A 24,615-nucleotide genomic window follows, 5' to 3' on the forward strand; every position below is an offset into this window, starting at 1 on the left:
ATGGACCGGTTACTCTTGATAAGATCAAGGAAGATGAAATAATATTAGAGCAAAGGAAGCATTGTTGAGTGCTCTGACTGATTCAAAAATGACAAATGTAATGGGACTTCAAGCTGTACGTGAGATCTAGGAGAAGCTTTAAACCTTGTATGAAGGAGATAAACAAGTCAAAGTTGCTAAGTTGCAGAGTTTGAAAGGGAAGTATGAGATGTTGAGGATGGGAGAAGATGAGAACAAAAATTCCTTTATGGCTAAGGTGAATGAACTTGTCCTAGGTATCAGATGTGCTGGTGGAACCCTTGAAGAAGATAAAATTGTTGCTAAGGTGCTGAGATCATTACCTCTTACTTACAAACATAAGGTAGCTGCTATTGATGAGATCCAAAGTGTGACTACTATGATAAGAGACATGTTGGTTGGAAAGATTGTTGCATTTGAACTGAGTGAGTTTGGTGAATCAGATGGAAAGTATGAAACACTGTTTAGAACATTTGTATCCAGAATGCAGAATTATAACCCTGAAGAATGCCGAATATCCAGATATGAAAGAGAGAGGAGAAATGGAAGAGAAAGAAAGAGATTTGGAAGAGCTTGAAGCATTGATTGCTTGGAAATTTCCTAAGTGAGAAAGTAAGTATGATGGAGAATTGCCTTTGAAATGTTTCTCTTGAAATAAGATAGGACATTTTGCTTCTAGATGCTTGGAGAGAATGTCTAAACATGATAGGCATGATTAATTTGATAAGCATGATAGGAATGATAGATATGAGAAACATGAGAAGTATGATAAGCCTTACAAGCCTAATCGGAAAGATAAGCATCAGAAGAACTATTATTATGTTGTTGATGAAGGTGTTATCGATGAAGAATCAAAAGGAGATGAAGTTGTGTTTATTGCTATTAAAGAAGATGGACTGGTACCTGTTGATTCTACAAGTTGCACTATTAAGGAGAAAGCGTTAGCTACTAAAGTTGAAGAGAAATATGAATGGGTGATTGATAGCGGTTGTTCACATCATATGACTAGTGATAAAAGAAAATTTATGAATATGGAAAGATATGATAGTGGAATAATAGGATTTGGAGATGACAAAGCCTGTGCGATCCATGGTAGAGGTTCTATTTCCTTTGATGGTAATAATAACACTAATGATGTCTTGTATGTTGAAGGTTTGAAGCATAATATTTTAAGTGTTGGACAGATGGTTGACAAAGGTTATGATTTGCAATTCAAGAATGGTAAATGTAATATCCTAAATGCCTCTGGTATAGAGATTGCATCTGGAATTAAGACTAAAGGTAATATCTCTCATTTGAATATTGGTGAGAAAAATTATTTGATTGCTCAGATTGATGAAAGTTGGTTGTGGCATAGGAGAATGTGTCATGTTAATTTTGATTAAATGATTAAGATCGGTTCTACACAAGCTGTTAGAGATTTGCCTAAATTGTTAATCCTGCTAATCCGGTATGTAAGGAATGTCAAATGGGAAACCTGGTGTAGAGGCACCTAATCACATAAGCATACCAGGAAGTCAAAAGTCATAATATGAGAAATTTGATTGTATTTGAGTCATTCATAATGTATTAAGGTCATCTGAAGTCCATTTTGATGTATTTGGAAGGTGCATGTGAAGTCTTATAAGTTTGGAGTTCATATTCATCAAAGTTGTCATTTGTGGCATTAAATGTTATCAAGCAAAAACTCATGTATTAAAAAGTTATAAAAGGGTGGTTGATTAGTCCAAAGGTGGCTGAGTCATTTGTAACTACCAAATATCTTATAAAAGGCTGAAATGGCCGAGTTTGAGGTGGTGGATCAGTTAGTGGGAGAATTGTATTGAGAAATCTACAAAATAGTTCCTACAGGGTTGGTGGGCAGTAGGTTTTATATTGGTCAAGTTGAATAAATAGGAGGATTGTTGCAAAAGTGGAGGATGTATTACAATCCCAATATACCACCAAAATTGTAAATATAATAGAGATCAATGAAAAGAGATAAGTTTTATTCATAATTTCCTTGAACAAACCTGTTTTGGCATGTTACAGTTCTTATTCATGCATAATTGATTTATTATATGGATTAATTTGACACCTAAATAAATTGGAAAGTTTTGTGGAATGATTTATCTCTATTTTGAAGCAATTTTGGAGATCAGTCATGGATTATAATGAAAGTTCTAGTGGTTTTTGTCAAAACTGTCACAAAACCCTTGTTGACAGGGCTGCAGCAAAAGATTTGATCATAACCCTTAATGTAACCAATCAAGTTTTCTAATATTTTAGATTCTAATAGTCAATTCAGTGCTCTTTCATATTAAGTTAGTTTCATGTTTATTGGTTGTATAAATTACAACAAATCTTATGCCCTAGCAAGCTAAATGTTGAATTTTCTAAGTTGTTTATGACAGTAAAAAGGGTCTTAGTATGGGGGGCATAACTCGCAAATTAACCATTGGATCTTGATGATTTTTGGAAATGTTTTAGAAACCTAGTTTGATACATTCTCACTGAAGCAATCTTCTAAATGTTTTGGTTTTGCAAGTTATTAGTAGCAGACTGTTATAACTGGGACAGTATAATGCATTGTTTGGATCTTGATTAATGTTTAAAGGGTTGTAAAATGATATGAAAGATTTGATTTGGTGAAAAGGACAGTAAATATTCTCTGTAACATGAATGGTAGATGATGTTTGAAGGTTTGGCACTAATATTATTGTTGGAGTTGAGAAACACAACACCACAAGAGCCTAAAAATCTTCTGCAAGCTAAAATAATCTGTCACAAGGAGAAGCAATGAAGCAAAACAATCTAAAGAACAAAACACAGGAAAATATGCTCAAAAAAGAGGAGAGCTCAATAATCACCAAAATGTGTAATGACATAATGATACAAAGAAAATAAAAATAACCTCTAATAGGTCAAGAAACCCTAAAAGGGAAAACCTAGGCTTGTACATAATAATTAATAAAAGAATTAATTATTGTGCACCTAAAGTTAGCTTAAGTGTAAAAAGATAATAGGGAACTTAAAGAATTAAACAAATATTGTTTTATTAATCAAGTAAATACCCAATTACTCTAGCACCTCCCTTAATCTAGACTTAGGGAGAAGCTAAAGCCTAGAACAGCTACTAAAAGCAAGAAAAATGGGTCCTAGCAACAAGGCCTGATCAGGTACCCAAATACAATGAAATCTCTATGAAATGGAGACAAAGGAGAATACCCAGTAGGCAAAAACTCCTCTCCAAAAAGAGATAAAAGAACATGCTGAAAGAAGAAGAAGGAAGGAAGGCCTCATAAAGACCCCCCAAGGACAACTTCCTTCACCCCAAGCATAGAGCGCAACGGAAGATAGCGTGGCGATGCAAAAGGTTTCATGAAGATGTCTACAACCTACTTGGCAGTGGGAATGTACTCCAGAATGAGAACACCATCCTGAATCAACTGGCAGATGAAATGCATGTGAAGGTCAATGTGCTTCATCCACTGATGCTCTACTAGGTTGTGGGAAATATGAATAGCACTCTGATTGTCACACCAAAGAACAGTGGGACTATCAGGAGGAAAACCAAACTCAGTCATCAACTCTTAAAGCCATAAGATCTCCTGACTAGCAAGCACAATAGCTCGGTACTCAGCCTCTGTAGATGATAATGCATGAGTAGTTTTCTTCTTGCAAGACCATGTGATAGGACTAGAGCCAAGACAGAAAACAAAGCCAGAAGTAGACTTCCGATCAGTGACATCACCAGCCCAATCTTAGTCAGTGTAGCCAACAATGTGAGGGTCCCTTGATGTATAGTGAATGCCATGAGAACTAGAGCTTTGAATGTACCACAAAATATGTTTGGCTTCTTGCCAATGACTCTCATGAGGATCATGGGAGAATCAAGAGAAAAGGCCAATCGCAAAGGAAAAATCAGGATAGGTGTGAGTTAGGTACAAAAAACTGCCAACTAGTTGCCTGTAAAGCGTAGAATCTACTGAAGGAGTGGGGCAAGTGGTGGTCAAACACAACCCCTGACTGAAATGGAGTGGGAGTAGGCTTGAAATCAAGCATGTCGAAGCATCGAAGAATGTCAAGAGCATCCTTCTGCTGGTAAATAAAGATCCCATCAGAAGACTGAATCACCTGAAGACCAAGGAAATAGTGCAGAAGACCAAGATCTGTCATCTCAAACTGATCCATCAAGGCTCGCTGAGTATGTTGAATCATAGAGGATGACCTATCGGTGATGAGGAGATCATCAACATATAGCACAAGAATCAAGATCTCACCCTCAAGAAGCTAAATATACACTATGTGATCAGAATGACTGTGGGTGAACCCAGTGGAGAGCAAGAAAGAATCCTTCTTCTCATACCAAGCCCGAGGGGCCTGTTTGAGACCATACAATGAACATCGAATTCTGCAAACCAAAGAACTATCCTGCACAAATCCCTGAGGCTGCTCCATGTATATTTCATCCTATAGATCCCCATGTAAGAAGGCACTCTTCACATCCATCTGAAAAATAGGCCAACCCCAAGAAGTTGCAAGAGATAGTACAAAGAGAATGGAGTTCATCTTGGCGACAGGGGCAAAGGTCTCAGAGTAATCAATACCCTCAACTTGTGAGAAACCCTTCACAACAAGACATACTTTGTACTTATCAATGGAACCATCAACAACATACTTAGTGCGATACAACCAATGACACCTAACCATCTTCCTGCCCTTAGGAAGAGGACAAAGATCCCAAGTATGATTCCTCATCAAAGAAGAATACTCCTTCTCCATAGCATAATCCCACTCAGGACGACCAGTAGCCTCTAAAAACTTTTGAGGATCATCTGAAATAGCATGACTCAAAAGACTAGAACCCACAGTATGAGAACGGGTCCGACGAGTATCTAAAGGATCACCGGTCAGAGGACCTGCCACCTCAACAATAAAACAAGCCCACTTGGGCATCTGAGGTGGAATAGGTGGAGGTGGGTATGGTGGATCATCAGCACCATCATCAAAATAATCCTCAAAAATATCCTAAAGAGATGTAGTGGAAGGAGTAGGCAGAGGAGTAGACACTAGAGTCGGGGTATCAACTGTGGGAAGGTGCTCATCAAATTGAACATCCCGTCAAAACAAGACCTCTATGGAATCAGGATCAAACAACCTGTACGCCTTAACATCCTCACAATAGCCAACAAAAATGAGTGGTCAGATCTTCCGCTCCATGGCCTTCCTCTGAGCATCAGGAATAAAAGCCCATGCCTCATTGCCAAACACTCAGAAAAAAGAAACATCAGGCTTGTCATGAGACCAAGCCTCCTCAGGAGTCATATGTCGAATAGCCTTGTGAGGCATCTGATTCTGAATATAGTTGGCACAATTGACTGCCTTAGCCCAAAAAGATGAATCCATGGACCTTGACTGAGTCATACAATTTTCCATCTCCCATAAGGTTATGTTCTTGAGCTCAGCGACACCATTCTACTAAGGGGTGTAGGGAATAGTAAACTGATGCTGCAAACCATGCTCAGTGCAAAAATCTCTGAATTCCTGATTCACATACTCTTCCCCATTATCTATACGTATCCGTCGAATAGAACAACCTGACTGCTTCTCAACAAATGTCTTGAAGATTCGAAATGAATCAAAGACATTAACTTGTACTTAAGAAAGTACACCCATGTGCCTCTGGAGAAGTCATCAATAAAAGTGAGCACATACCTGGCCCTAAAAAAGGAGTGTGAAATGACATGAGATCATTGTGAATCAACTCCAAGGGTGCCAAAGCTCGAGGGGCTCTTCCCTTCAGAAAGGGATCTCTGTGATGCTTGCCAAGCACACAACCATGACAAACACCATCAGTGCAGGAAATCTATGGGAGCCCAAGAACAAGTGCATGTGTACTCATTTGTTGAAGATATTGGTAATTGACATGGCCCAAGCGCTCATGCCAAAGCTTACTCACTGAATCAGCATGTGCTATAAGAGATGAACCAGCACCCACAGAGGGCTCAAATCCATCAAATCTATATAGACGAGATGCAGTATCCACACTCCCAGTAGCCACAACTAAATCAGAGTCATGGAGGTCCCAAATAACCACATCATGTGGTGAGAACTCAATTGTCTTACCAGAGCCAGAATGGAAAATCTGATAAATGGACAGGAGGTTCATCGAGATGTCAGGAACAACTAGAACATCCTATAGAGTACCCCCATCCAATGAGACAAAACCTGAACCCAAGACTGAAAGCCGAACTAAGTCACCCACTGCAATCTGTGAAGTACCACAAGAGGTAAGAGAAGTAACCAACTGCTGAGTGTGAGCCATATGGTGAGAAGCACCAGAATCAAGTATCCATGTGGACCCATAGGTCAAAGCTTGAGCAGTTAGAGCATGACCTTTCCCTGTGGAAGGAGAAGATGCCTAAGGTGAGGAGATGTGATGTTGTTGCATGGCTTCCTCTAAAGCCTCTAAACGTTTCCAACACCTGGAAACGGGATGTCCTTCCTTGCCACAAAAACTGCAAGTATCTCTTGATTTCTTCTTAGTCTTGGAGGAAGACTCACCAAATTGTGAAGATTTTCCATGCTTGGGAGGAACTGGTGGTTTAGATTCAAACTTAGGAGCAGGCTTGGAGGGATTCTCACTACTTGCAAAAGGCTTCTTCGACTTTAGTTTCTACTTTTGTTTCTCCTTAGAGGACTGAGCAACCAATGCTTTGTTCTTGGATCCTGAAAGCATATTTAGCTGAGAAAGATGAGACTGCTCATAAGACAAACGCTCACAAAAGACATCAAAGGTAGGCATGGTGAAATGAGCACCCAAGCCATCCATGGTGGATTAGAAAGCAGAGGCAAAAAACTGAAAATGACCCCGAAGCATTGAAAGAATCAAATGAATGCACTATGTGTCTGTCTTGAGCTTGCCACATCCCTGAAGAATAGATCGGGTACTCTTGAACTTGTTCAAAAAATCCTCAATGGTGGGAAAGGAATCAAGGGACAAAGAAACCAACTATGCCTCAATCTGTAATGTCCGCAACTCATCAACGCAAAATAGAAGACTGTTGGAGACATGCAAGGAGAGAAAACCCATGGCCTCATCCATCTTGTTCTTGTGTTGAAGAAGCTCATAAGGATGATACAATATAGGTTGAACCTCATCCAAACAAGACCACAAACCCTGTGCCCTGAGAAGCCTCATGATGCAGGGCTTCCGGTGTGATGGTTGTGTGAATTCAACAACTCAACGAAAAGATCTACCATGAAAACAAAACTTTGTACCTACACCTACACCTGCTTCTTGTTGTTTTTTTATTATGTGATCTTTCAGAAAAGACAAAAGATGCAGAAAGTTTTGTTTGTTTTGAGAGTTTTGGTGTTCTAGATTTCTGATATAAATGATAGAAAGCAAGAAAAAACACCCCCCCACAATAGATAAACCCAAACCCTAGTACATACTCATGAGAAAGAAGTAGTGCATAAGCAAAAAAACTTCAAACTGATATCTCATGTACCTGATGAAAATTCTGAGAAAAAATATCACAAATTTGAATAGATCATGCTGAGAGTTTTCCAACGCCTATTCGTTTATGAAAAACAGAGTCTGTTTGCCCATTCTACAGCCCCAGAAGTGCAGAAAAGAGGCTTGACTCTGACTGAAAAAATTATCATCAAACAGAAGATTCGGGAAAAAAAAACTACCACCACAACGTCCGGCTCAGAACCAAATTTCTGAAGCCTATTCGTTTTCCAAAAAATGACTCTGGATGCCCAAGATATGATGAAAAAATGAACCCCCCCTCAAAAAGGCTAAAGGGTGGAGGTCCAGTGGAGGAGCCAGGAGGAGGTGGCACTCTGGTGGCGCTCCGAGGAGGAGCGGCGGGCAGCAGGAGGAGCACTAGCGGTGTTGGGGGCTGTGCAGTGGGCGCGAGCAGTACAAGAGGCTACACGGCAGGTAGCGCGGGAGGCTGCACGACGGGTTGCGTGACGGGCGCGAGCGGTTCTGGGGGCTACGCAGCGGGCGGAGTGAGTGGCGGGGGCCGCAGGGAACTATCGGTGGTGGCCACAGGTCGGTGGGATAGAATGGAAGGATCGGTCACAGTATGACGGCCAGACTGTCAGTCTGGTACCCTAAGCAGCCTTACAAACCCCCCAAAAAATTTTAAAACAAAACTTGCTTTGACCCCATTTTTTGATTTTTTTAAATTTTTTTGTGATTTTTTGTAAAAAATAAAAAATCCAACCTTCATGCCATAAAAAGGCAATCTTTTTAAATTTTTTTTCTTGATTTGCGTGCTAGAGTCGTATGACCTGGTTTTAGAGAAAAAATTCACCCAAATGCTCAGGAGTCAAAAAGAGACAAATTTTATATGACTATAAGGGTTTTTGGGCCTTCTAAGCACGATGGTGAGGTCCGTTTAGGCCCAAAGTGCTCAGAAAAAGAGGCTAATCCCTAAGCACACATAAAAAACTACTTGTAACCCCAGATCTGCTTCCAATGCAAAATTTCTCAAGAACAGGAACAGATAGTTGCAGATCTGAGCTCTGATACCATGTTGGAGTTGAGAAACACAACACCACAATAGCCTAAAGATCTTCTGCAAGCTAAAACAGTCTGTCACAAGGAGAAGCAATGGAGCAAAACAATCTGAAGAACAAAACACAGGAAAATATACTCAAAAAAGAGGATAACCTCTAATAAGTCAAGAAACCCTAAAAGGGAAAACCTAGGCTTGCACATAATAATTAATAAAAGAATTAAGTTAGCTTAAGTGTAAAAAGATAAAAATGATAGGATCGAATGGACTAACAATCGGAGATCGGATGCATGAAGGAAAAACAATTTAAGGTGCACAAGACCGCGACCAACATAAGATGGAGAGGGTGCACGTCCATCTATGCACTGATAAAGATCTATAAATGAGACCAAGAGAGTGAAAATTACTCATTTGCACTAGCCCAAGAGGAGGATTTGTTGCTTTGGACAAGGACACTTGCAGATAGATGGCGAACATTCCAATGGTGGATCACCTTGGGGAACATGTATGCATATTCAGATGACTGAACGACGCGGGAGCAGGGGTATGTATCTCAAAAACCCATGTTTTCAATTTCATGAATTTGTCTTGCTGGCGGGACATTGCGGGGCCCACAAGGGATAGAGAAAGGGACACTTGCGCTTGTGTAGGGCGAATCCTGCGCTTGTGCAAGGTATTCTGCGCTTGTGTAGGGAGACACAGGTATAGGTTACATGACACAGGCATAGGAGTATTGACACAGGCGCAGTTGTGCATTTGTGACTCAATTTTGGTTCGAAACTGCATGCAAATGATCCGAAAAGGGGGGATAAGCGTAGGATAGGTCAAAATAGATAAAGAACACCCTGATTTGGCCGTGAAACAAGAAAATGCAGCTTGTAGGAGCAAACCCTAATACTGACAAAATGTGCCCCAATTGTGATGCAGAGTCGACAATATCCGTTGATCACACGAGAGAACCAACCAGACTGTTTCATGCTACGACATAGACTCAGGAGCACAGACAGAGATATCTTAGCAGGACTTGGGATATATTATATCACATTCATGCCCGAGATTAGGGCAAACACAGTTTTACTGACCGCATTAGCAGAGCGATGGCATTCGGAAACCTCCTCATTCCATCTGGCGACTGGAGAGGCGACGGTGACACTAGAGGATGTATGGCGCATCCTCCGCATTCCGATACATGGGGAGATGGTAGAGTATGACCCAGTGATAGGGAGAGACTCATTGTGTAGACTATTTGAGTGTGATGCAGATGATCTGGATATCGTCAAGAGGGAGATCCACTGGGAGACCATGGCATCTGAGTATGATTGACGATATGTGGTGATAGTAGTGGTGATAGCATGTCTACTAGCACGAGATAGATGAGGAAATGGGTTCCCTATTGGATGGGGAAGAGTGCTAGAGCGGATGGTGATAGAGGGGACAGTGTACGCATGGGGACCATGTGTACTGGCTATGCTATATTTTCAGTTGCATCAAATAGCATATCAGGGAGTTCAGACTTTGAGCTGTGGAGTCACATTGCTACAGGTATGGGCATTTGAGCACATAGCTATATGTCAACCGATTACAGAGAGACAGGTAGTACCACACCGACCATATGTGTACTGCTATGGGGGAGCACTGAGATAGGGTCCTTTTGGATACATATTGTACTGGCGACATGAGCTAGATAGACTGAGAGAGTTCACATGGAGGCCATATCTTGATTGCCCTGGATGGTCAGATGATGGGGATGAGCTACCGTATTGTAGACAGGAGAGGTACCTGATTGGGCGACCAGTGAATCACCAGAGAGTGATTGAGATGTACCTGCCAGAGAGAGTTAAATGACAGTTTGGAGAGAGGCAGGATATACCTAGGAGGACTGCACACTTTGCCCGATCTCACAGAGAGACGAGTCAGTGGGGGAGTATGATTCAGCCACACATAGCATATACAGACTTCTCATAGCTATAGCAGAGATAGTGGGATTGGAGATCAGATGTGACAGACGCCAGGACAATAGAGGAGTATGAGAGATGGTTTGCACGATGATGGCTAGTGCCATTGACAGATTCGGATATTCCAGTACCTAGGCGACAGGAGGACTTCCCACTCACTGGAGAGGAGGAGGGAGATGATGAGGACGAGGAGGATGAGGATGGTGATGAGGATGGGGAGGATGATGAGGATGGAGATGAGGATTGGGATGATGAGGATGATGAGGATGAGGAGGATGAGGATGGTGATGATGAGGATGAGCCAGATTCAGGCGAGCAGGAGGCATTACAGAATATACCCATAGAGCCGGAGACAGCTAGGACAGAGGAGATGGAGGTGTGCAGGGCTACCATAGCGAGTCAGTAGGATCACATTGTGACTTTAGAGAGAGAGCATGAGTAGTTCAGAGTGGAGATAGCCAGACTCACAGCAGCTCAAGATACAGTAGTAGCTCAGGCACAGCGAGAAGAACAAAGAGTCACTGAGTATATTGGGTCGATTCGGGATGCCAGTGCACGGGAGATGGCACAGATGCTAGTAGAGACCAGAGAGGAGATACGCCATTGGAGGACATTATATGAGAGTGTAGTTCCACCAGAGTAGAGAGCAGCTTCATATCGGGCACGATTGAGGACAGAGAGCAGGGCACGCTCTCGGAGGTCATTGAGCAGCATGGGAGTGAGTGGACCTATGAGACCACCATAGCCAGGACCAGGAGGGACATCATCCGTGGGACATGGCAAGGATGAGGAGGACAGAGGGAGAACCTAGTGACAGAGGCACGTGCTCCTTAGGACAGACAGTGGACATTATGTAGTTTGACATTTTGTAGTCAGCCTGCGGGCCATACTTAGGACAGACAGTCCAATTTTGTACTCTGATATTTTTGCGATAGATGATATGATATGCATCAATATGATGGGATGCAATATGTTATGACTTATGTTATTTTCCATGTATGGATGACTTACGCATTGTTTATGTACCATTGTGGAACATGTATGGATGTATTTTTTTTATGTGTTTTTGATGCATTTATAATATGAAATGGATAAAATGCTTGATGTGATGCTCGATGTAATGCAAATGTACTAACCAATGAATGTAGGATGTAGTATGTATGTTTGGAGATCGGAGCACTAGACCGAACTGACTATCCGAATAGATGGAAGAAATGTTAGTAAGAAGAAAATGAGATAGAGGAAAGTTAGAGACGATGAAAAACTTGCTTTCAGTAATGCACTTTGTAGGTGAGAACCTTTATTTTAATGTAGCAAAATGGATGCGTAGCATCATGGCATTGAAGGCCAGAGCTAAAATGCAACCCTTTTTGCAAAAGATAGACACATCACAGACAAACAACAATCACAACCAAAAGGAAAAGTATCATGATCCATCCCGGTCACTCTAAATCACTCAGTGACATCATCGAGCAACATAGGAACGTGATCGAAGCCAAAGATAAATCAGTAAAAAAAGATAAGATGGACAAATGCCAACAAATCAAACAAACACCTTGATCTTCGTTGTCAAAAGTTGAAAGTGCTGATAGGACAATCATGCTGTCTAGTTTCAGGACATGCGGTACCCCGTCTAAGACAGGACACAGTCTGGTTTCGAGTATACCACACCCTGTATAAGACCCATGATAGTAGAGACAAGGACAAATGATATTGATGGTAACGTTCGATTGATATGACAATTGTGATCAGTTTGAATGTCTGGTTTGAATTAAAAAGTTCATCTGTTAATGCATGATTTCATTAAAGCACAGTGTTGAATTGCGAGTCGTTGGATGTATACTTAGTGAGCTATCTATGCACAGAGGGGTTATTTATTTTTTTGTTTTGCTTTGCGATTTTTTACAATTTTTTTGTTCGTTTTTTTTTTCAGGACTTTATTTGATTTTTTGTAGATTTTTTTCAAGACATTTTTCAATTTTTATGATCTTTTTTTTTCAGGACATTTTTCAATTTTTATGAGATTTTTTTCAGGACATTTTTCAATTTTTTATGATCTTTTTTCAGGACATTTTTCAATTTTTTATGATCTTTTTTCAGGACATTTTAAAATGCAAAAGTTCCAGTGATCGATCATGACAAGGGGAACACACCGAATGCACATCTGAAAGACATACATAGACCGGGACCAAAACATATGTACAAGAAACCGAAGTATGCAAGACAATGATGTTGACCAATAATAGGCCTGGAATAGAACATTGGGTCAAGACAAAGATAGACGAGAGAAAGCATAGCTTAGAGGTCATGACAGATAACGGAGTAATGATCTCATTTTACACATGGTGCCTGTTTGCCAGGTTTTCACCAAGGTACTTGCCCCAAGCACCTGTTTGCTAGGTTTTCACTAGAGGGCAAATCATTTTTCTTCACTTTTTTGCTCTTTTTCTCTTTTGCTTTTTTTTTTTCACTTTTTTGCTTTTTCAATTTTTTTGTATTTTTTTGCTTTTTGATTTTTTGTATTTTTTTGCTTTTTGATTTTTTTGTATTTTTTTGCTTTTTGATTTTTTTGTATTTTTTCAGGATCATACTTGAAGAAATGCTGATAGAAAATTATGCCCAATACTTGCGAAGATGCATGTTGTTGACAGGATCAGACAAAGGTTCACCTTTTGGAGTGGCAAGCTGATATGCCCCCGAGCCATAGGCTGCAGTCACTATGAAAGGCCCAACCCAATTAGGTTCAAACTTACCTTTGATGATGTCAGTAGACTATGCATTCTTAGGGTTTGCCTTTAAAACTAGATCTTCCACTTCGAAGTGTCGCCCTTTGACCTTCTTATTATAAGAGCGACGGAGACGGTTTTGATATGCTTGCAAATGTGTCAAGGTTGTCTAACGTTTCTCATCTAACATCTCAAGCTGATGCAACCGAGAGACTCTATGTGTCTCATCATCAATCAGATGTTGCAAGGAAACACGCAAGGAAGGAATCTCCACCTCCAAAGGTAAAATGGCTTCCGCACCATACACCAAGGAATAAGGTGTTGCGCCAGTAGGTGTGTGGATAGAAGTGCGATAGGCCCATAGTGTTGGATTCAACTGTACATGCCAATCTTGACCAGCATCATTGACAACCTTCTTCAGGATCTTGATAATGGTTTTATTTGATGCTTCAGCTTGACCATTCCCCTATGGATAGTATGGACTGGAGAAACGGTGTTGGATACGAAACTTTTCACAGAGTTCCTTGACATCTTTATTCTTGAAGGGACGACCATTATCTGTGACTATGGCAAGAGGAACCCCATACTGGCATATGATATAATTCAGCAAGAATTTCGAAATTTGGACACCAGTGATATAAGTCATGGGTATAGCCTCGATCCATTTTGTAAAATACTCTGTGGTTGTAATAATGAACTTGTGTCCATTTGCAGATGTCGGGTGAATCTTGCCAATAAGATCCAATCCCCATTGAGAAAAGGGCCATGGAGATATGACAAAATGAAGCTCTTGGGCTGGTGCATGAATGTAATTTCCATGGATCTAGCACTTGTAGCATTTTTTAACAAATTCATGAACATCTTTTTCCAGAGTGGGCCAATAATACCCAGCACGAATCAACTTTTTGGCTAAGCTTACACCATTGAAATGGCCCCCACATATACCATTGTGAACCTAGTGTAAAGCCGTTTGTGCTTCGTCAGAATCCAAACACCTAAGGAGGGTATGGTCAAAGGAACGTTGGTAAAGGGTGTCGACGATGATGACATATTTGGTTGTCTATCGGATAAAGGCTCGGCGTTGGTTAGCGGAAAGGTTAGGTGGTAAGGTTTGGGATTTCAAATATTGATATACGTCATTGTACCATGGGGAGTTGGGACCAACAAGAATGCACATCACATCCATTGTCGGAATGTCAAAAGAAGGAACCAGCAATTGTTTCGACTAAAAATTCACATTTGTCCATATTGTAGGGCATATTCAACATGGAAGCAATTGTAGCCATCGCATCTGCCGACTTGTTTTGTATTCTTGGAACTTGACTGAAATGGATAGCTGTGAATTTGATCTTGAAGAAATCTACCATATGCTTATAAGGAGTAAGATTTTCATCTTTTGTTTCGTAGTCATCATTCACTTGTCGGATGACTAATTGAGAATCTCCATAGACTTGCAAATTCGTGATGTTCCAGTGGACTGCTACTCGAAGTCCTGTAACCAGTGCTTCATACTCTACAATGTTATTGTACAATGAAAAGTTATTCTGTAGGACTTTGGAATAGCATCACCTTGAGGGGTGACAAACAAGATGCCTGCTCCGGACCTGAACTTGGTATGGGATCCATCAAACTATAACTTCCATTCATTAGAGGATGTGAGAGAAAAGACTGATTCATCTAGAAAATCGGTCAACATGGGATGATCATCATAAATAGGAGCCTCTACAAGTTGATCTGCTATTACTTGTCCTTTTATTGCCTTTCGCTCCATATACACAATATCAAATTCACTGAGGATCATAACCCACTTTGCTAGGCGACCCGTCAAAGCTGCTTTGCTAAGCAAGTATTTTAGAGGATCAATTTTTGCAACCAACAATGCTTGGTGGTTTAACATATAATGTCAAAGCTTTTGTGTTGCAAATACCACTGCTAAGCATGCCCTTTCAATAGTTGAATAATTTAGCTCATAGCCTACCAGTGTCCAGCTGATATAATAAATAGCACGCTCTTTGCCGTTCTCATCCTGTTGTGCCAAGAGAACTCCTAGTGTCGTTTCAGTTGCAGAAATATACAATATAAAAGGCTTCCCTTCTATAGGAGGCATTAGAATAGGCGGCGACAACAAATAGTCTTTGAGAGCTTCAAAGGCTAATTGACATTGCTCAGTCTATTTGAAAGCAACACCTTTATGCAATAGATGCTAGAATGGATGACATTTGTCGGCCAACTGAGCTATGAAGCGATGAATTGACTGGAGCTTTCCTTGCAGACTGCGTAATTGACGGAGATTAGAAGGAGGAGGCATATCCATTATTGCTTTAACCTTGGCAGGGTCGACCTCAATGCCTCTGTGAGAAACAATGTACCCTAGTAATTTGCCAGCTGTGACACCAAAGACACACTTCTTTGGATTGAGTCTTAGCTTGTAGGTCTCCATTCAGTCAAAGATTGGGCCCAGGATGGCTAAATGACTATCTCTTGTGACAGATTTGCATAAGAAGTCATCAACATAGTCCTCCATCAAAGTATGCATGAAATCATGAAAAATTGTCATCATTGCCCTTTGATATGTTGCGCCTGCATTTTTAAGACCGAAGGGTATCACATTCCAACAATAGGTACCCCAAGCACAGGTGAATGTTGTCTTATGCTGATCGTCAGGAGCAATGTGAATTTGGTTATAGCCGGAGAAACCATCCATCAATGAGAGCATCTCATATCCAGCAGTCATGTCCACTATGATGTCTATTTTTGGCAATGGAAAATCATCTTTAGGGCATGCTTTATTGAGATCCCTAAAATCTGTGCAGATTCTGATGCCCCCAGTTACTTTTCTAACTGGTACTAAATTTGAAATCCAGTCTGCATAATCAATGGGTCTAATGAAGCCCACATCTAGTAATTTTTTTAGTTCCACCTTGACCAAAAGAGCCACCTGAGGATGCTTCTTTCTAAGTTTCTGTTTGATAGGCTTGGCATCTACTTTTAGTGGCAAATGATGAAGAACTAATTCTGGATCGAGGCCAGGCATATCTGCATAAGACCATGCAAAGCTGATCTTCTTCTCAAGAAAGAAATTGACAAAATCTATTTTTTCCTGTTGTGATAGAGAAGTAGCAAAATGAATGACCTTAGGGTTGTCAGGTGTACCCAAATTGATTTCCTCGGTCATTTCCACAAGAAATGTTGATTTGTCCTGACTTGATAGGGGTATGTCCACTCTTCCACCTTTGGGCGCCTCAGAGAGGTTTTTACCCGCAGGTACGTCTTTTGTTTTTACTTTTGTATGATCAGAGAGTGCCTTACGGTTTTCACTCAAAGATCTATTCTTTTGATTTTTTACTGTTTCTTTTCTTTTTTCATTTTGATGACTGGAAGAGGGAGTTGACTCCCCAAAATATGCAGTGGAATCCAGGTCAATAGCAAATCCTACCTTATGATCACCTTGTGGTATGCCTTCCCGTAGTCCAAGGAATTCTGCAATTGCTTCGTCATTTTGAAAACAGTCCAAGGTGAGTGGTTCTTGTTGGTCATGTTGGATAATCTGGGGATAGATGAGGGGCATGTCATCATCAGTTGTAAGGAGAGAGAGGGCTGATATAGTCAAGATGTGAACATCTATGGTGTCACTATCCGAACTGCTTGTATCTGATTCAAAGCTTGGGTCCCAGAATGACTCTATCCAAGCATTAGGACATGTTTTAGGAAGAGGAGTTATTTCATGTTTGTCTTCCATAGGCAAATTATCAGGGTCAAGGAAAATATTGTCAAGGGCATAGGAGCTAGAAGAAAAAGAACTCCACTCCCATTCATTGGAATCCATTTCAGGTTGGGTATCCTCAGGTGTTATTTCATCATCAGAATCACACCCTTTTCTACACGTGGGCACTTTGGTAGATGTAGATCTAATTCACAATGGTACAAAACCTAACCCTAAAGTTGGAGGTCGCCTCTTGGGTATAACAGGTTCTAGCCTTCCATTGTTGTTTAGTCCTAAGCCACTGCAACCGTCATATCCTTTCTTTTGGAGCATAGTAAATCCTTTGCCGTATCGTTCCATGGGCAACCTAACAGGTGGGGTCTCAGTTGGATCTTTGTAAAGCCAATCTATGACATCATCATCTAAAGTTTCTTTGTCAAGTTCACCCCATCTTGTAAATATAGTGGGAGGTTGATATTGAATAATGACCTTAGGCTCCTTTTGCAATAAATGTGGTTTGCCATATGATTTAGGAGATATTGGTAAGTTCCCGATGAGGAATGTTTGATCCATTGAATATTCTCCACATCCTTGATCCTGTATCTTCAATTTTCCTTTGACAGCATCTAACAATTCATTAGGATCCACATAGCCATGTGATTTGGCCTCTCTATTGATTGGGACTTCTTGCTGAGGGGTATCCTTTAGAGTAGCACAAAATTGAAATGGATTAGGATCTCCCAGAATTGTTATCTCAGTTCCATTGTAAGGATATTTTAAACATTGATGATAGGTAGATGGAACTACTTTCATTGCATGGATCCATGGACGACCAAGAATCATATTATAAGGGAGATCAAGGTCTAGGACTTGCAGGAAAGTGTTTTCTGTCACTAGATCGACTCTGATAGGCAATGTAATTATCCCTTTGGATGGGCACTCAGCATCATCATATGCTTTGATTGTTATTCTTTTGGAAGCATCAATGTCATTTTCTATATATCTAAGGCCAATGACCACTCTCAAGGTACAAATATTAAGACCCGCTCCGCCATCTATCAAGACTCGTCGGATTTTGCAATTATGGAAAAAGACTTCAAGGTGTAAAGGATCATTATGAGGGAGCTAATCAGGTGAGATATCATTATCAGAAAATGCGACATTTTGGGAAACAGCTAGATGTCCAATCCGGGCTTGAAATTGGTCAACACTAATATCTGTCGGGACAGTAGACTCAATTAAAGCTTTTTCTAGGACTGCACGATGCATGGGAGACATTTTCAACAACTCAAGGATTGATATTTGTGCAGGTGTCTTTCCTAGATGATCCAAGAGATTATACTGACTTGCAGGAGTTGGTTTGGGAGGAGCTGCAGGAGCTCCTTTCAGGACTATTTTGGATCGACGAGTGGTGACTGCGCAAGAAGGATCTTGTCCCTTTATTCTCAGGGTGGAAACATACTCATTTGACGCGCGAAAACAATTGATGACATTGTTATAACCAATATTTGCATAATTGGCCATTTGAGTAGAGTTTGAAGAAGACGCCTCACCCTTGTCATGATCAAGCAAAGGAGTTTTGAAAATGGTGTGATCAGTGTTAGAGGTCGCATGGGGTGGATCTACCTCAATTACTCCTTGCTCTAACAGGTCTTGAATCAGATGTTTCAATTGAAAACATGACACAGTTTTATGTCCTTTGGACCGATGATATTCACAATAGACATTATCATTCCACCAATGTGGCTTTACCATAGGTTTTGCCTTGATATCTGGTAGCTTAATAAATTTTGCTTGTATTAATTGTTTCATTACTGATTCAATAGGCTCTCCCAATGGCGTAAATTGCCGAGGAGGCCCATCCCGTGATCGGAAAGGTTTGCGTTGTTGGTTTTGTTGTTGGCCTTGTTGTTGATTATATTGTTGAGTATGTTGTTGTTGAGCATGTTGTTGGTATTGTGGCTGTTGAGTAACATTGCTCACTGGTGTTTGATTTTGTTCCATAGTTGGCATATTAGGAACACTCAATTTCTTGATCGTGAATGGGGGTTGATTTGCATTCACCGCTCTTGCATCAACAACTCCATCATTGGTGACATTCTTGTTCTTATACCAAAATCTATTTCTGTCCCCTGAATTGTTCATGTTGTCACTATCTTTGTTAAGCTTAATGATTCCCTTGGCTACAAGAGCAGTTTCAATATTCATCCCTTTCTTAATGAGTTTCTCAATAGTACTGGGAATTTTCAATTTTAGCTCATACATCATTTCTGGGACCAAATTTTGGATAAACAGATTCACTTGTTGTTCTTCAGGTATATCGAGGGAAGAATGACTATACAAGCTTCGCCATCGTTGCAAAAAAGTCACTAATGGTTCACCTTGCTTTTGCTTGGTGTTGCATAGATCTGACATGGTCACGTCACTGTTGATGTTGAATGCAAAGTGAGATATAAACTTTTGAGCCAATTCAGACCAAGTCTTTATATTTCCTGGCAGATGCGAATACCAATCCATGGCTTGTCCTATGAGACTTCATGCAAATAATCGCATTAAATATGTCTCCTCATAGCTCACTTCAGTACATGCCGCAAAAAATGCTCGAATGTGATCTTTTGGATTGCCATTCCCTTTATATTTTTCAAAATTAGGTGCTTCAAAATGCTTAGGGAATGGAGGCATGTATAAGCTCTTATCAAATGGATTAGGACATAAATCCTGATCTGTATACAATTTCTTTGTTCCTTTAGTTTCTAATGCCTCAACTTGTCGTTGCAACTTCTCAAGCTATTGTGCAATTGTATCAGATTTTGGAGGTCCATCATTAATCCCAGTGGGTACTCTTTGTCGATACATCGTGTTTCTGATCGGTTGTTGATGCTCTGAAATGGCCGTTTTTGGTGTCTCCGGCATATAAAGTTCTTGGTACATCTCTTGTTGTTGTGGTTGTACCATGCCTTGATACCAACTTTGTTGTTGTACTTCTTGGAGCCTAGGTTGATATTGCAATTGAGTAGGTTGTTGATATTGCATAGGCACCAATTGCGGTTGTGAAGTAGGATAGCTTGTTTGCCTTGGCATATATTGAGGCACATTTTGGTGTTGAGGCTGACAAATTGGAATTTGTTGACTTTGTGCCAATTGTCACTGTGGTGTATATCCCATCATTTGTAAAAAACTTTGTTTAGGTGGTTTTTGTTGCTTTCCCTTAAGATGGGGTATGGCACTTGCATTAACTTGTTGTGTTGTTTGTCCAATCCACTATGATGGTTGCAAGTTTGCATTAACTTGTAATGAGGCGGAAGGCGCTGCAATTTGTTGTCGAATGCGATATTGTTGCTGTTGTACATTGCTTGTTTGCACATTCGATTGTACCTTTTGCGTATTACTCAATTGTTGCAACAATTGTTGTTGGTGCAAAACACTATCCGTAGCTCTTTGTGTCGCCATTATTGAAGGATCTGTCGCAATAGTGTTTGGCAAATATATTGAGCTTAACAGGACATAAGAACTTTGTTGCATCATGGAATTGTTTTGGACATTGATGATATCAGGAATTCTAGTCATGAAGCTTTCTTGCATCTTAGATTTTGATCCAATTTTATGCATGTAAGGAACCACTTCTTGTTGAGGGACAGCTGTCAATATTTGTGTGGTCTTCATTTGATCTTGTGTTACAGGTGTTGTGTTGAATAGTGGATTATTTATTGTCTCAAATGGTGACTTTTGAGGAATAGTCACTGTCAATGCCTTTGAAGCACGTTTGCTCATCAAGGTAGGCTGAGTTTCTGGTTGCACATTTTCTTCATTTGGATGCGGGGAAAAACTTAACAACTCACCGCCTTATTGTTTTTGCACATTGACTTGATCACTTGGGGAGGTCACATTACTCATCATGTTAAGATATTTTTGTGGGAACATTTTAAAGACCTTGTTCAAAAACTTATCCATCTTTTTTGTCATCTTAGGATCTTGAAGGAACATGTCAACATCATCAGAAGCATCAGAATCTGATGAAGAATCTGGTTGGACATTTGGATTTGTTTCTTGTTGAATGCTTTGATCTGAACCAAATCCTTGCGAAAGAGTTTGTTCTTCATATAATGTTTGAGTTTGAATGTCTTGTTGTTGGTGTGGATGATTCCAATTGAAAGGTGCACTTCCTCTTGGAGTTGGTGGAACACTCCCATGTCCTGGTTTCATAGGTACAAACACTGGTTCATATAATGGAGGTGGTCCAAGTTGAACCATTCCATATGGTGGTAAAGATGTATTTGATGAACCTTCAATTTGCACTGTTTGACTAGTTTGAAACTGCGAATTTTCTATGTTGTCCATGGGTTGATACGTTGGTTCGCCCATCTTTTTAGATTTTGATCTTGTCTCAATAGGCATGTCACTTATACAAATGCAATATTTTTGGAAATTTTTCAAAGATAATATATGATATGCAACTAAATGCAACCTAAATAAATGAAAATGCAATCTATGACAAGAATGCAATCTATGTTTTTGGTTGTTTTGAAGATTTTGACAAACTTTTGAATGCAAATCTAAAAGAGAGACCCTTAGGAAATTGGAATGATGTCTAGACCTCAAAGGACAAAAGGACCAAGTGACAAAAGGACAAAATGACAATGTCTCCCCTATATGCTTGGATACTAAGCTAGGTTTGACGAAATGACATTGATGACAAAAGGACAAAAGGTTTGATAAGGTCTAGACTTCCTAACAATGACTTAGGGTTTATCAAAGATTTGGATTACTCAAGTATGACAAAACCTAGTTTTGACACTATATGCTAAGGAACAATTAATATGCAAATGACCCTAATATGATATGATAATGACCTAAGCTTGATGAAGAGAGCTAGGGTATGTGAAATACAAATGTATGACAATGGTATTACTCTAATACAAGAGGACACATGCAAATGGATGACCCTTATTGATAAGAAAAGGAGTATGACTTAGGTGAAACCTAACCTTGGTACTTGACAATGAACTTGCAAAATGCAAACCTAGGATGAACCTAAATCTTAGTGACATGAATGTTGAGACAAGACTTTGAAAAATGTTTGACAACCATGCTTGAAGGTGTGTTTGAATTTTGTTGGATGAAATACTCTTATGTTTAACCTTGTTTTGAATCAATTTGTCTTGTTTTTGAAATGAGATACAATTCAACTTTTGACAAGCAAAGAATACAAGATATTTCAACTTAGACTCAAGACAATCATGCTCATTCCCACATTTCTTATGGTAGGCAAGGACATTAGGTACTTGAGAGCTAGACTCATTATGGGATTCAAGGAGAATACATAGATGCTTGACCCCATGGGCTCCCCTCCACAGCACTCGCTTCTCAGGGTAGCCAAGCATCAATCCCCATGGAAATCTCCCCATGGTGAACTTAATATCTCTTCCAAGTATCCAAACTTGTCCTTCTCAAGCAACTAGAAGGGTTTTTGGCCTCTAAAAACAAGGTGTTTAGTAAGGCTTTCTGTTAAGCGCTACTCCTTGATGTCACGCAAGTGTGATTGAGACATTAAGCCCACCAAGATACCAAACAAATGTAGTCACACAAGCATGATTTAGACCATGAGGCCCTACTTAGATGTTGATATGAGAAAGAGTCCAAGGGTCATCACTTCCCAAGTAACTACAATTCCCACGTAACCCTTCCTAAAATAGAGTGGGAGTAGGCTTACAATCAACCATGTCGAAGCATCGAAGCATGTCAAGAGCATCCTTTTGCTGGTAAATAAAGATCCCATCAGAAGACTGAATCACCAGAAGACAAAGGAAATAGTGCAGAAGACCAAGATCTGTCATCTCAAACTAATCCATCAAGGCTCGCTGAGTATGTTGAATCATAGAGGATGACCTATCGGTGATGAGGAGATCATCAACATATAGCACAAGAATCAGGATCTCACCCTCAAGAAGCTGAATATACACTATGTGATCAGAATGACTGCGGGTGAACCCAGTGGAGAGCAAGAAAGAAACCTTCTTCTCATACCAATCCCGAGGGGCCTGTTTGAGACCATACAATGAACGTCGAAGTCTGCAAACCAAAGAACTATCCTACACAAATCCCTAAGGCTTCTCCATGTATATTTCCTCCTGTAGACCCCCATATAAGAAGGCACTCTTCACATCCATCTGAAAAACAAGCCAACCCTGAGAAGTTGCAAGAGATAGTACAAAGAGAATGGAGTTCATCTTGGCGATAGGGGCAAAGGTCTCAGAGTAATCAATACCCTCAACTTGTGAGAAACCCTTCACAATAAGACATACTTTGTACTTATCAATGGAACCATCAGCAGCATACTTAGTGCAATACAACCAATGACACCTAACCATCTTCCTGCCCTTAAGAAGAGGACAAAGATCCCAAGTATGATTCCTCATCAAAGAAGAATACTCCTTCTCCATAGCATAATCCCACTCAGGACAACTAGTAGCCTCTGAAAACTTTTGAGGATCATCTGAAATAGAATGACTCAAAAGACTAGAACGCATAGTATGAGAACGGGTCCGACGAGTATCTAAAGGATCACCGGTCAAAGGACCTGCCACCTCAACAATAAAACAAGCCCACTTGGGCATCTAAGGTGGAACAGGTGGAGGTGGGTATGGTGGATCATCAGCACCATCATCAAAATAATCCTCAAAAAGATCCTAAAGAGATGCAGTGCAAGGAGTAGGTAGAGGAGTAGACACTGGAGTCGGGGTATCAACTGTGGGAAGGTGCTCATCAAATTGAACATCCCGTCAAAACAAGACCTCTATGGAATCAGGATCAAACAACCTGTACGCCTTAACATCCTCACAATAGCCAACAAAAATGAGTGGTCGGATCTTCCGCTCCATGGCCTTCCTCTGAGCTTTAGGAATAAAATCCCATGCCTCACTGCCAAACACTCAGAAAAAAGAAACATCAGGCTTGTCATGAGACCAAGCCTCCTCAGGAGTCATATGTCGAATATCCTTGTGAGGCATCTGATTCTGAATATAGTTGGCATAATTGACTGCCTTAGCCCAAAAAGACGAATCCATGGACCTCAACTAAGTCATACAATTTTTCATCTCCCATAAGGTTATGTTCTTGAGCTCAACAACACCATTCTGCTAAGGGGTGTAGGGAATAGTAAACTGATGTTGCAAACCATGCTCAGTGCAAAAATCTCTGAATTCCTGATTCACATACTCTTCAACATTATCTATACATATCCATCGAATAGAACAACTTGACTGCTTCTCAACAAATGTCTTGAAGATTCAAAATGAATCAAAGACATCAAACTTGTACTTAAGAAAGTACACCCATGTGCCTCTGGAGAAGTCATCAATAAAAGTGAGCACATACTTGGCCCCAAAAAAGGAGTGTGAAATGACATGAGATCATTGTGAATCAACTCCAAGGGTGCCAAAGCTCGAGGGGCTCTTCCCTTCGAAAAGGGATCTCTGTGATGCTTGCCAAGCACACAACCATGACAAACACCCAAGAACAAGTGCATGTGTACTCATTTGTTGAAGATATTGGTAATTGACATTGCCCAATCGCTCATGCCAAAGCTTACTCACTGAATCAGCATGTTCCATAAGAGACAAACCAGCACCCACAGAGGGCTCAAATCCATCAAATCTGTATAGACGAGATGCAATATCCACACCCCCAGTAGCCAC

The 24,615-nt window shown here is 40.4% G+C and overlaps 1 protein-coding gene across 1 annotated transcript; it reads left to right on the forward strand.

Moving 5' to 3' along the window:
• The first annotated feature begins 7,788 nt into the window (after positions 1-7,788).
• LOC131051425 (uncharacterized) lies at positions 7,789-8,106 on the forward strand. Its single transcript, XM_057985945.2, has one exon. The coding sequence runs from the start codon at positions 7,789-7,791 to the stop codon at positions 8,104-8,106; it is 318 nt and encodes a 105-aa protein (XP_057841928.2).
• The last annotated feature ends 16,509 nt before the right edge of the window (positions 8,107-24,615 follow it).

Source organism: Cryptomeria japonica, chromosome 5, assembly GCF_030272615.1.
Source record: "Cryptomeria japonica chromosome 5, Sugi_1.0, whole genome shotgun sequence".
Classification (NCBI taxonomy): domain Eukaryota; kingdom Viridiplantae; phylum Streptophyta; class Pinopsida; order Cupressales; family Cupressaceae; genus Cryptomeria; species Cryptomeria japonica.